Consider the following 11,781-nt stretch of genomic DNA (forward strand, 5'->3'; position numbering starts at 1 on the left):
GCTTATTATTAAAGTCATAGTCAAAAATCAATAGGTAACAGTGTACACTTATGAACGTCAATAAACAAGTAATTTTATTATGGGGTAATGCTGCTGATGTCGAAACTATTGTCATACTGTAGAAGAGGGCTATTCGTGCAATCGATAATTCAAAATGTAGGGAATCTCTGAGAGATAAATTCAAGAAAATTTATATACTTACCTTTCCCTCGCAATATATTTATGAAAATATTATGTATGTTTACAAAAATAGTGATAAGTTTACTAGAATAGAACATACGCACAATGTTAATACTTGGAACAAACGCAGGCTGCAATTTTCGCGTACTAGACTATCTAAAGTTACTAATTCATTTTTGGGAAAAGGGATACTCTCCTTTAATAACATCCCCTTATGTAAAAAGGCTTTCTATGAAGTTAATGATTATCTAGTTGATAAAACGGCCTGGGACTAGTGCTAGACAGGCTACTTCTAAATTATTTGCGATATTTGTTTTAAAATTAGTGTTGTTTGATGATTTGATATTTTAAAAGAGTCCCGAGAGCTTTATAACCCTTCTTTTCTACTACATTTGTCGGCCTACATCCTCTGTCTTCTTTGCCGATGAGTAGGGATGTCAACCTATTCATATGTAGGGCGATCAGCCTTCTGACATTCCTTAGAACAATAAAGATTCCTTCACAGTATGAGCGAATATTAAATGCATATGGAGACACCACTGCTCCTTATAAATATATACTTTTTAGCACTTAGTTCCGAAACAAATCCAGCAAAGTCATGAAAAGACTCGGAGAGACTCTGAGAGGTCGTATCAGAGCAAAGGGCGTTAAAGCCGCCTAGTATCATGATTTCGGTAAACGGATCTTTTCAAGCAGGGAGTCTGAAGCCCTTTCGATGTGCTCAATGAGTCAGTCAACTTCGGGATTTCCGCTATGGGGTCTATACAGGTTCGCGTAGAATCGCTGCTGGTCCTCGCAGTTTATGCGACAGAAACCTGTGACAGAGGTCATTTCACCATATGACTTGGTTTCATGTAAGCTTCACTTTATCAGTATTTATTTTATAGGAAAAAATAAACTTTTAAAATGATGTAACTTTGTGTTTTAATTTGATGTGATAAGGTATATATGTCTTTGACTTTGATTTATATTGGTATCTGTATCTATTCAAGAACAGAGCAGTCTAGTAGTGAAGTCTAGTGTAGACTTAAGGGTATCCCCTGGGAGATGGCATGCCCCAGGAGGACATGCCGACTTACCCTCAAGGGTAAGGGTAAGGAACCTTAGGACCTCCAGACTCACCCTCATCCTATCTTATTTTTAATTCTTATCTCAATATCCATAAGGCTTTAGTCGCAAGGTTCGCTATTGATAGGTACAGAGTAAGGGCTCCACCAGAAACTGGCTAAAATGATCTCATTTAATTACAACTTTCTCAATTCCACATCAGACCAAGATATGAGTATCGAAAAACGCTTGGAAAGTTAAGCCTGCTCCCTCATTCATAAAAATTTAAACAGTATAACTGCTAGCCCTTAACTGACGTACTCTCTCGCCTCTTTTTGTCAAATTGTGTTTACGCACAAATTGAAAAAGACATTTATAATTTGTTATGTATTTGTAACTTGGTGCTTTTGGTGACAACCAAGGGAAACAAACAGCAAGACTGAGACTAACTAGATTTAAATAATAACGTTAGGAGTAGACTAACTTTTTCAACATTACAGGTTGGATAAGTATTGAAACTCTAGATTAAGTGAACATGGTTATTTTTTTTATATTATATCGCAAAGCGATATTTTACCGAATCATACACTAGCAATATAATCAGAAAAATACAGTTTTGAAAAATAAAACAAATTACGAATTTGTTGTTGTTGATGTTGGGCTCCATAAATTGCAATGGCCAGTCATTGCAATTCCAATGAATCAGTCTAGAGAAGTTAAACAAGATGATTTATAAAACGTATTATTCCAAAATTTTGTCAATACTTGTAAATTTTCAAAGATAAGTAAGCCATGAAACAATGTTATTATAAATTTCTCATTTATATCAAGGTTGAATAGTAATTATTATTTTAAAAGAATTTAGTTGCAACACCTGGTAAAAATCCTAGTACAGTCGTTTAATTGAAAATATCCATTTATATTATGAAGAACTGTATTGGGGATTAGATACTCCAACAACTCTCTAGCAACTGGTCCTGTCACATCCGTAAGGATCCGTGCATCGATCGGAGTTATTATATTGATAAAATACATAAAAAATAATTACATTCGCTAATTGTTTGTGGCATTAATCTTGAAAATCCATGTTTTTCTAATGCAATGTCGTAATACCAACACAACTATATATATTCTGGCGCGTATATATATATATACGCGCCAGAAAAACAAAGATTGTTGTTTATCATAAAGCATTTGCTTAATAAAATAAACACTTTGTTTGTGAAATTATTTTTTAGTTACCATAGCAATTCGAAATTAATATTCATAGTTAAGACAGGGCAACGTCTGTCTGAAAAGTTACTGTATGTGAAGGTATAAAAGAGTAGGCATATATTGATATATAGTAGTAGTTACTACCAATGAATACCCCTGATGTTAAAGGACAAGATTTTTAGGATTTAACCGGTGCGAATCTTTGTATTTTATAGGCAGGTGTGTATGTTGTATTTATAAAGAAGAAAAAGCAAAGTATGCTAACGTCGTATTGCATGCTTTGCTTTTTTTTCACAAAGGCGGGTGTGGATTTAATGGTGGATTTGAACCAACAATCTCGAAGTCTTGAAATCGCGACGCTATTAAATAGATTCTTAAAAAAAACGAAAACTGTTAATTGATTAAAAGTACAAATGTTAGACTAACTCTTTAATATTTAATACATCCTTAATGCTAAATCTCGAAATCTTATCTGATAAAATAATAGAAACTAAGCATTTTGAATAGCAGTTGCATTAGCGCTTACTGTGCGTTCTGGATATACTATGTGTGAAAATGTAACTTTTGCCTCCTTAAGCTCGAACCGGAAAAAAATTCCGGTGGATGATTTCGGCCTTGAAATGTTTCATTTTTATCCATTTTTACCTAAGATTTCGGTGTTTGATCTATCCTTTCTTTAAAAGGGACATCATTAACTTAAAAAGTTTGCATTTCCCGCCGGGCCCGGGTGACAACTACTCCGGAAATACCGGCGCTACCCGCGCCTACCTCTCCTGCTATTTATGTTAGAGACATGTTTGACAATCTTGCTGCAGAATTTTCCCAACTGCGAACTGTGCTCAAGCAACAAGTCGGATAGCCCTTGCCAAATTTGAGTCTGTGTAAATGTTGTCCAAAAGCCCCGTGGCCAGTCACGATCTGTGTCATGTGAGGTGCAAAACGCCTTGTCTTGATTTGTTTGTATGCTGCGTCTGCAACATTAAAAAACATTTTTGTGACTAAGGCTGTTTCGCCCCCAGCCCCCACATAGCGCTGGTTCCAGGTGCCTAAAGTCTAGAGTCTCCGTTAATTGCTCCTTATAATTAGCCGCTTTTTTAACGCGCAGTTTTGAAAGTATTTATCATACTAAACATATCACGCATTTTAAAGTACACCGTAATGTATTAAGTTCTTACCAATTTCTCATTTATAATTTTCGATACAAAATTTGAAATATAGCGAGTAATTAAAGAAATTTTAGATTAACGAAAAATTTGATTTTGACTACCCAAACATAAATGCATGCATTGAGTATTATTTGTGAGTGGGCTCGTGGGCAACTTGTTCCAACCGGTCATTACTTCAACTTAATGTAAAATTGTTGATGTTTCTTTTTAAATTACGGGGATGGTTGTATTTCTTTGAATATTCCATATAGTAAAATATACTTCTATTTCAAGTGATGTTTAATTTGATCAGGTGTTACATCTGTTACATTTTTAATTATAAAAAAATCATTTAATTTTGTTTTGTATCCAATCGTAGAAACCATGGACTGAAGCAATTACATCAGGAAAGTCTTTGGCACAGGGCACTCCCAAGGATACGACTCCTATTTGAATAGTTTTATGCTTATCGCCCTGAATGACGAGAGGACCACCAGAATCACCCTGCATGAGAAATAATGACATTTAAAGGTAAATATAAATTGATTTACAGCAACGTTTTATATTGTTAATGAACACTTATTGATATTCTTATTAATAACGATTATCCAGAAGTGTATGATTGTAGGTTTTGGCATCAGATCGAAGAATTTGCTCATTTGGTTAATAAGTGTGTCAGTCTAATATGCCATCAGGATAAGAAATCAAACAGCAAGAGTTAATACAAACATAGAAACTGGGAACTTTCGAAGACATTCACTATTCAGGTACTATGATTGCTGTGACCTTATATTTAAAACCATTTTGATAAAGGCCTATTGTAACGTGAAACTATCATCTACTTATGCTGTAGCACATTTGTTTACTTACATGGCATGCACCCTTGTCTTTCGGGCGCTTAACGCACGGTTGTCCAGCGTCTATGGGCATCAATTTCGGGTAAGGCGATTTAATTGTTTAGTACAGTCGTCATTGCTTATAGTTTCGAATTCCAACATTTGAAGATTGTTTGGTACAGTTCTCTTTTTCTGTAATAATACACAATATTTGTATATCAAGGAGAGAATTAAGTGTTTCTATATTTATTATAAATAATGGAAAGTGACGTAACGAACTTAAAATAATGCCACCTCTCCTGAATGTCATTTTGTTACTCATTTATTAAAACCGTTTCGTTACATAACGCGTTACGACCCCAGGACACACGCATTTTTTTAAATTATCTTTGTTCCATTCATAATATTTTGGCTAAATAAAATAAAATTTGCTTTTATTTATTTGTAAAGACGCATCGAGATTCCAGTGAAATAAGGGTCTCACTGCAGAATATCACAAAACTGATTGTGAGAGCCAAGGCTCACTCAGGTTTCTTAGCTTTATAAGCGTGGCGATTTCGTAAATCGTCGGAGTTTCGCCCCGAAAGTATAGCCAGACGTAAGCACTCTCTTCAACTGTTACATTGCATTAATTCGTTTCATAGCAATTAACTTTCCATTATATTGCTTATATGCTATTGTTGTATAAGGAATAAAAACCGTACACTGATAAATTTATAAATACATTTACTTAATCAAATAAATTAATTTACTCACATAGTCTACGTATCCCCAGCCAGTCAAGAGACATTTCTTTCCAATGGGTGCCATTTCTTTTAGCAACTCAATGGGTTGAATCTTATCGCTGAATTTCAATTTGCCTTCGATCTGTAGGATGGCTATGTCATTCTTTAAAATCTTCTTATTATACTTCTCATGAGGGATCAATTTCTTAATCTTGTATCGGTCACCACCTTTATTGATCGTGTGAGTGCCAACAACTATTGACATATCGTTCTTGTTTTTCCTGAAAGTTTTTGTAAACCAATAAACTATCATTAAAGTCAGTTTTGTCATTTCCTGCAAACCAGACTTGTGAGCAAGTCTTCGCAGTCGAAGGACCTTACATATGGTAACGCATACAATCAAATTATATATTAATAGAAACGAAGAATATACTCACTGATAAACGCAATGAGCTGCTGTTAAAACGTACTCTTCCGCAACTGTGCCATTCTTGTTTTCGTTGATGAGCACGAATTGAAATTTGGTAATAGCCATGCCTGGAGTGGCATCTTTGCCACCTATTATTCGGCTGTCTCCATCTATAGCTTCCGAAACGTCCCCTTTGCCTGTGAACGAACTTTATTTTATTCGGATATGGTTTGTGCGCGTTAGTATAATATACCGTGCACGGGGCACGATATAATAATTATTTTGTAGCGGAAGCCAAAGTACGAAATAATTCACTGAATTCAAATAGGGGTCCAGGTGGTGCGAATTTAAATAATTAATTTAAGGATTGAAATTATTTAAAAACAGTAATGGTAAATGATCATGCATTTAAAAATAAATTTCAAATAGTACATAACGAAAAAATTAAACAATACGTTATTTGACTATTATTCGTCAAAAATGCTGTTCTAGTCGTGTTTGAATCCTTCGTAGTTAGACTACACAGTATTGGGTATAAATATGTATTCTAATTAAATGAAATTTATCTTACCAAGGAGTCCTTGGGACAGAAGAAGTAATATTCCAAAAAGGAGAAACATTTTCCTTGTAGTCCTGTCCTTGCTTTGAATTTTATAACTTTCTTCTCCATATTTATACTAAAAAATATACATAATTTAATGAAAAAATGGACATTTTTAAAAAAGAAAACATAATTAGTATTGGTGTTTAATGATATCGCTAAATACTATTGAATTGTATGTGTGTTACTCAATGATTTTTCATTCATTGTAGTAGTTGATGCTTTTACGTACCAACGGGTTGCGATGGTGTTTAACCTTGTCGATGTGGAGTGTAGACACCAACTTTATCCATTGGGCTACGGACGGGCTTCGTCGTGGGCGCCTGGAGAGACTCCGTAGATGGCGCTTTGGTTGGCAGATATGTGTAGAGAAGACCTCTGACGTGATACTGGGAGGGCCCTCCTTATCGAGGAGTTGAGTCTAGGGATTGTTTTAAGGAAATGGGGCTAGCACCGTACGCCCAGGTATTTTAATTAACAGCTGGTAGTGGTGGAATTGCCAAAGAAGTTTTGACCTTTAGCTGAGAGAGCTTACAGCAATGTTGGAGGGTAAAAGTCCTTTTGTCACGGGGTAGGGTCTAAAACCCTATCATTTTCTCTTTGGTCGCTGTGTTGAAAATGCGGAATACGTCCCTTGTCCCTTACATAGTATCTCTGCTCAGCCAGGTCAGTCTGGTCAATCACGGCATCTATCCCTTACGGGATGCTACGGATAACTATCCTAAGGAAGCGTAGGGAAGCGAAGGAAGGTACGTTACAGGAGCGATTTATGTAGAGGTAATTTAAAAGCTACAAGTTTATAATTGTATAATAAATAGTGATTATATTATTAAAATAAATAAAGAGAAAAACCATACGTTTTAAAAACATCAGTAATTCTAAGCCAAAAACTCATAATCTATATTAAAAATTATGTATTGAAAAGAAAGATACTACGTATAATTGTTATACTGCGTATTAATTCTATGGCCTTGGAGCGGTTTCCTGAAAAGCCATAATTTGTAAATTGATCTTTAAAATTTGTCCATTTCACGAGGTAAGTAGCTTTTGTTACGTTCTCTGTAACTTTAAATAGCCTTGACACGGATTTTTGTATGCAATTTAGATGTAATTCTCTCAATAATAATGAATGTACGTGTTTTTTTATTATTATTATAAACAGACGGTATTATTTTATTGAAAGATTTCGATAAAGAGAAAATATTGATCACTGAAGGCCCTGGTGAGAAAAGATATTCTCCACTCACCTTATGCTCTGCTCTGGTTTTTTGGGATGTTCATCAGCTGAGCTGATCATCACCTTCATCGTTAAATACAAATTTAGACAGCAAAACTACTTGGCCAACATAGCTCCTTACATTTATCCACTTTTTAGCGCTTAGTTCCGACAATATTCTAGCAAAGTCATAAAGAAACCTACCCGCGTAATCGGTGGTATCAGAGTTGTACCATTGGGCATAATATCACTGTGCGGCGGACGGGACCCTTTCGAGCAGGGAATCTGTAGCCATTTGATGGCCGAAACGAACATAAATTTTCGGCATTTCCCATGGGACCTTTACGCGTAACCGCCAGCCGCTCTTCTAGAATCGCGGCTGGTCATCGCAGTCTACGCATCGCAGTCTACGCATCGCAGTCTACGCATCGCAGTCTACGCATTGCAGGTTGAGATAACATGTGACAGAGGTTATTTCACCACGTAATCTGTAGCCTTAGGTTGATCAGTATTAAATTCATAAAAATAAATACACCATTTATACATAATTTATATTGTATATAACACGGAGAGTACAATAATTTGATATGATACATTACTTTGTCTTTGACTTCTCATTTTCGTCATCATTTATATTGGACTGTATCCATTCTAGAAAAGAGTAAACTCTAGTGTAGACATCAGGGTATCCCTTGGCACATGGCATGCCCCAAGAGACGATACCCACGATCCGATTATCCTCAACCAGAGGACCTCCAGAATCACCCTGAAAGATGTCGACTGAATAAAACTTGCTTATTGCAAGACACAGAACACAAACACACGATCTGGGTGAAGCACATACTGTGCCCGCACTCTGTTACTTTCAATACCGATTCAAACGTTATTGTATGTAAAATCAATTTAGTTCTCTTAATATCCATAACGCTTAAGACGCAAGTTTGGTTTCGCTGTTAGACGCCTAAAGAGAAAAACTGGCTCGAATGCTCTCACATAAATACAACTTCCTTAATTCTTCATCAGAGAAAAACATGTGTGTCAAAACGCTTGGAATGTCTGAGTTAAGCCTGGCAAGAGTCTCTTAAATACTTTCTTATTCATAAAAACTAAATCAGTCTATAGGCAATACCTTAACTGAAGTACTCTTTCACCTCTTTCTGTCAAATTGTGTTTACGCTGAGATGAAAAAAGACGGATGAATACTTTTGTTAAAACGGTGCATCTACTCTGATTTCTTATGCTTTATAGTAGATGCGAATTTATATATATACATATATATATATATTATTTATATATATATATATATACTTTACCGAATCATACATTAAGCCAAATTGCTTAATACTAAAGTTTTGATTATAAAATCAGAACTTTAGTATCAGCCGGGATTAATTAAATAATAACGATTTTATGAAATTGGCTTTGTTTTTCTGGAGTCTCAGATTTATATTGTCTTTTATAATACTTACGTGACACGCTCCTTCACCCGCTCTTGTAAGAGAGCAGATTTGCGAATCAAATACAGGATTAATCCCACTAAATAAGCTCTGGCATTCATCCACACTCAAGGCTGTTACATTAATCATTTGTAGAGTATCGGGCAAATTACCGGGGTACTGAAAATCATTGATTAGGTTAGGTTAGGACTAGCATCTGTTACTTAGCAAAATCCTGACAAAATTCTGCTCACAAATATTATCAGTATAGTATATGCAGTAATTAACCGCTTCGTTACCATTAAAATAATCAATATTTATGTTGAAATTTCAAGGTAAATGAGTCTTCTTTTGTGTTTTAATTCCGACGATTTGAGTAATCGGCAATCTTAAAACTACAATTACTCTCCAATACTTTATGTTACGGAAAATGAATCAGTGGCGCTACAACTTTTTCCTGTACCTCAGATTTCTTTATATTTCATGGTAGCAAGCCGGTTTCCTCGCGATGTTTTCCTTCATAGTTCGAGCGAATGTTAAATGCGTACATAGGAATAAAAGTCCATTAGTGCACAGCCGCGGATCGGACCTAAGACGGGATGACAATCACACGCTGACTGCGCCACTAGGCCAACACTGCTCACACACACTTTACGGGACACTTACTGATAATCTCCCCCATCCTGTTAAAAGAAGTTCTGCGTCAGCGTCTGTATTTAACTCCGGAAGTGATATAGGCTTTACCCTATTTCCGAACACTATATCTATCGTGACCTTTACGAGGCTAATGTCGTTGAAGATCAAACCAGCGTCATAACCTTCGTGGACAATAATTTTGTCTACCGCGTATTTCTCTCCACCATCGACAAGACTGTTTGTACCGACCACAACTTTCACGCTGCGTGTTGATGAACTGAAAATTAACAGTTTACTTCAGAATTATTCAATTCAATACAGATATAGTTGTTTATAAGTACTTACAGATACCGGCAAACTTCTTGAGCATTAAACAAGGGAGTAGGGGAAAGATTGCGCATCGTACACACACACACAAACGTCAACTGATTTACCAATCACGCTATCGACACGTCACGCTTCCGCCGCCTCGCAGCATCGCCCGCCCCCGCCCCCCTTCGAAAAATCGCTTTTGGGCAGGCAAGGTCATTTGTTCAAGATATTTGCCGGTATCTATACTTATGTTTACTATTTAGATGACTTCATCTCACTTGTGAATATACGATCAGGTTTATATACTTTTAAAAATGTATTTACATGTGTGCTACATAATATCACAATATTACCAGAGTATCTTGTTTTTTATTGTGAATACTTACATTTGTATTTATTCTACGTAAGTATTTTCACTACATAAAGCTTTTCGTATTATATTTTTTATTTACATTTATTAAATCTATGATGTAGCAATAAAAATGTATGCCATCAAAAACATAACTTGTAAAAAAAGCCTCGCAACTCAATTCTCCTACCATAAAAAATTGTGAGATCCATGTAACACCAAATCGGTTAATTTATTTAGCTAACTTAACAACATCTTATACTGGCCATATGAATATTACAAATCTTAGGTAGGTATATGTTTTTTGTCGCCAAAGTGTTGATGTTGAGTTGATGATCAGTCAGTCAGAGAGTCAATATTAAGAAATTTGACTAGTTATCATTCTTAATCTACTCTTTCAAATTGAATTAAATTTAAAGTATATCGTGATTGTATAATCCTTGCTTAGTGACTGGCTTTTAAAATTCAGGCTTCATTTTATGCACAACGGAGTTGTAAGAGATCGATATTGGCCTAAACTGTTCCGAGAAAAGAATGGTACGGCCGTGCTCCCAGACTGTCAATTGAAGTGATATATTTTCAATGTTCTCTTACAACTGTAAGACGTGGAGGAGCAAAATTATTGTAGATGAAAATAATAAGAAAAAAAGAGTCCCATACCCAACAGTACAGTGAGCAGCTGTCAAAATCCACCTTTCATCTAAAATGGAACCTCCACAAAAATGAGACCCATATATACTCCTCAACGAAACTTGATAGGGTATTCCACCATCAGGTGCATCTTTACCTCCAACAATTCTAGTTATATGTTCAGGGTAAAACCGAAGATGTGCACCTGTAAGTTAAAACGTTATTAGTGCTTGCAGTAGAACGTAAACTTCACCTGGGGCTTTTGTTAGGGAATGGTACAGCAAAATAGAATGAGATTGACGCAGACATTGCCAAGGCAATTCAAGCAAGTCTTCAATTGTTACTCTAAATATTCGAGTTTTGTTAAACAAATGTCCATAGCTAATACATATTAAAAAGGGTGATTCATCATCAATTGCTACGCCTAAACGGAATAATAAGTTGTTTTTTTATACTTGAACCCCTTTTATAACAAATCGTATTAATTAAAAGTCACAAGCCAGGCCTTTTTCAATACACTTAAATCAAAACTTACATTGCACTGCACAACACGCCATAGATATAATTAACAGTTTCAGGAACATCGTAATAATATTACAAAATGTATAATGATCATAAATATTTAATTAATTAATGGCCTTATATAGTGTTTTTCTTGTTATCAATCGGGTCGACACTTATAAACCAAAATACTCCACTCAAGTTGGAGTGGTTAAACGACATATAAAACCCCTCTTAGTGTTAATCTGTATGTTGAATATATTCACAAAATATCTTTAGAACATATATATTTATTTATAATCTTAGCAAATTGTTGACGGAAGGGAATAATTTTTAAAAATACGATACATATGTTTATCGTATAGATAAGATGCTGCGTTTACGTGAAGAAATATATTTCTTTTGTTTGCTAGGGGCTGATATAAGTTGGTAATTTAAATTGGAAGATCAATGGCGTGAGAAAAAAAATAGAAATGGTAATGTGGCGTTTTATTTTGTATTTTTGTATCGAGTCGCAAGTCGTACGAATTCGTAAAAGGCCGG

At 35.3% G+C, this 11,781-nt stretch overlaps 1 protein-coding gene and 1 pseudogene across 1 annotated transcript; both read right to left on the bottom strand.

Annotated features, from left to right (window-relative positions):
* Positions 1 to 2,856: 2,856 nt before the first annotated feature.
* Positions 2,857 to 7,774, bottom strand: LOC123711984 (annotated as a pseudogene).
* A 132-nt stretch (positions 7,775 to 7,906) lies between these two features.
* On the bottom strand, positions 7,907 to 11,384 carry LOC123711951 (chymotrypsin-2-like). The gene is made up of 5 exons (XM_045664831.1): positions 11,273 to 11,384; positions 10,768 to 10,942; positions 9,477 to 9,723; positions 8,844 to 8,990; positions 7,907 to 8,140 (listed from the first exon to the last, which is right to left on the bottom strand). The coding sequence occupies exons 1-5, from the start codon at positions 11,319 to 11,321 to the stop codon at positions 7,970 to 7,972; spliced, it is 789 nt and encodes a 262-aa protein (XP_045520787.1). The 5' UTR covers positions 11,322 to 11,384; the 3' UTR covers positions 7,907 to 7,969.
* Between the last annotated feature and the right edge of the window lie 397 nt (positions 11,385 to 11,781).

The sequence above is a fragment of the Pieris brassicae genome, chromosome 1 (assembly GCF_905147105.1).
Source record: "Pieris brassicae chromosome 1, ilPieBrab1.1, whole genome shotgun sequence".
Classification (NCBI taxonomy): Eukaryota; Metazoa; Arthropoda; class Insecta; order Lepidoptera; family Pieridae; genus Pieris; species Pieris brassicae.

What these genes read in the sequence shown, in the direction of transcription:
- LOC123711951 (XM_045664831.1), bottom strand. Translation starts at nt 11,321, where the DNA reads ATGTTCCTGAAACTGTTAATTATATCTATGGCGTGTTGTGCAGTGCAA. An exon ending in GGCGTGTTGTGCAGTGCAAT is followed by an intron (nt 10,943 to 11,272) that starts GTAAGTTTTGAT and finishes TTTAACTTACAG; the next exon opens with GTGCACATCTTCGGTTTTAC. An exon ending in CAGGATGGGGGAGATTATCA is followed by an intron (nt 8,991 to 9,476) that starts GTAAGTGTCCCG and finishes AATGATTTTCAG; the next exon opens with TACCCCGGTAATTTGCCCGA.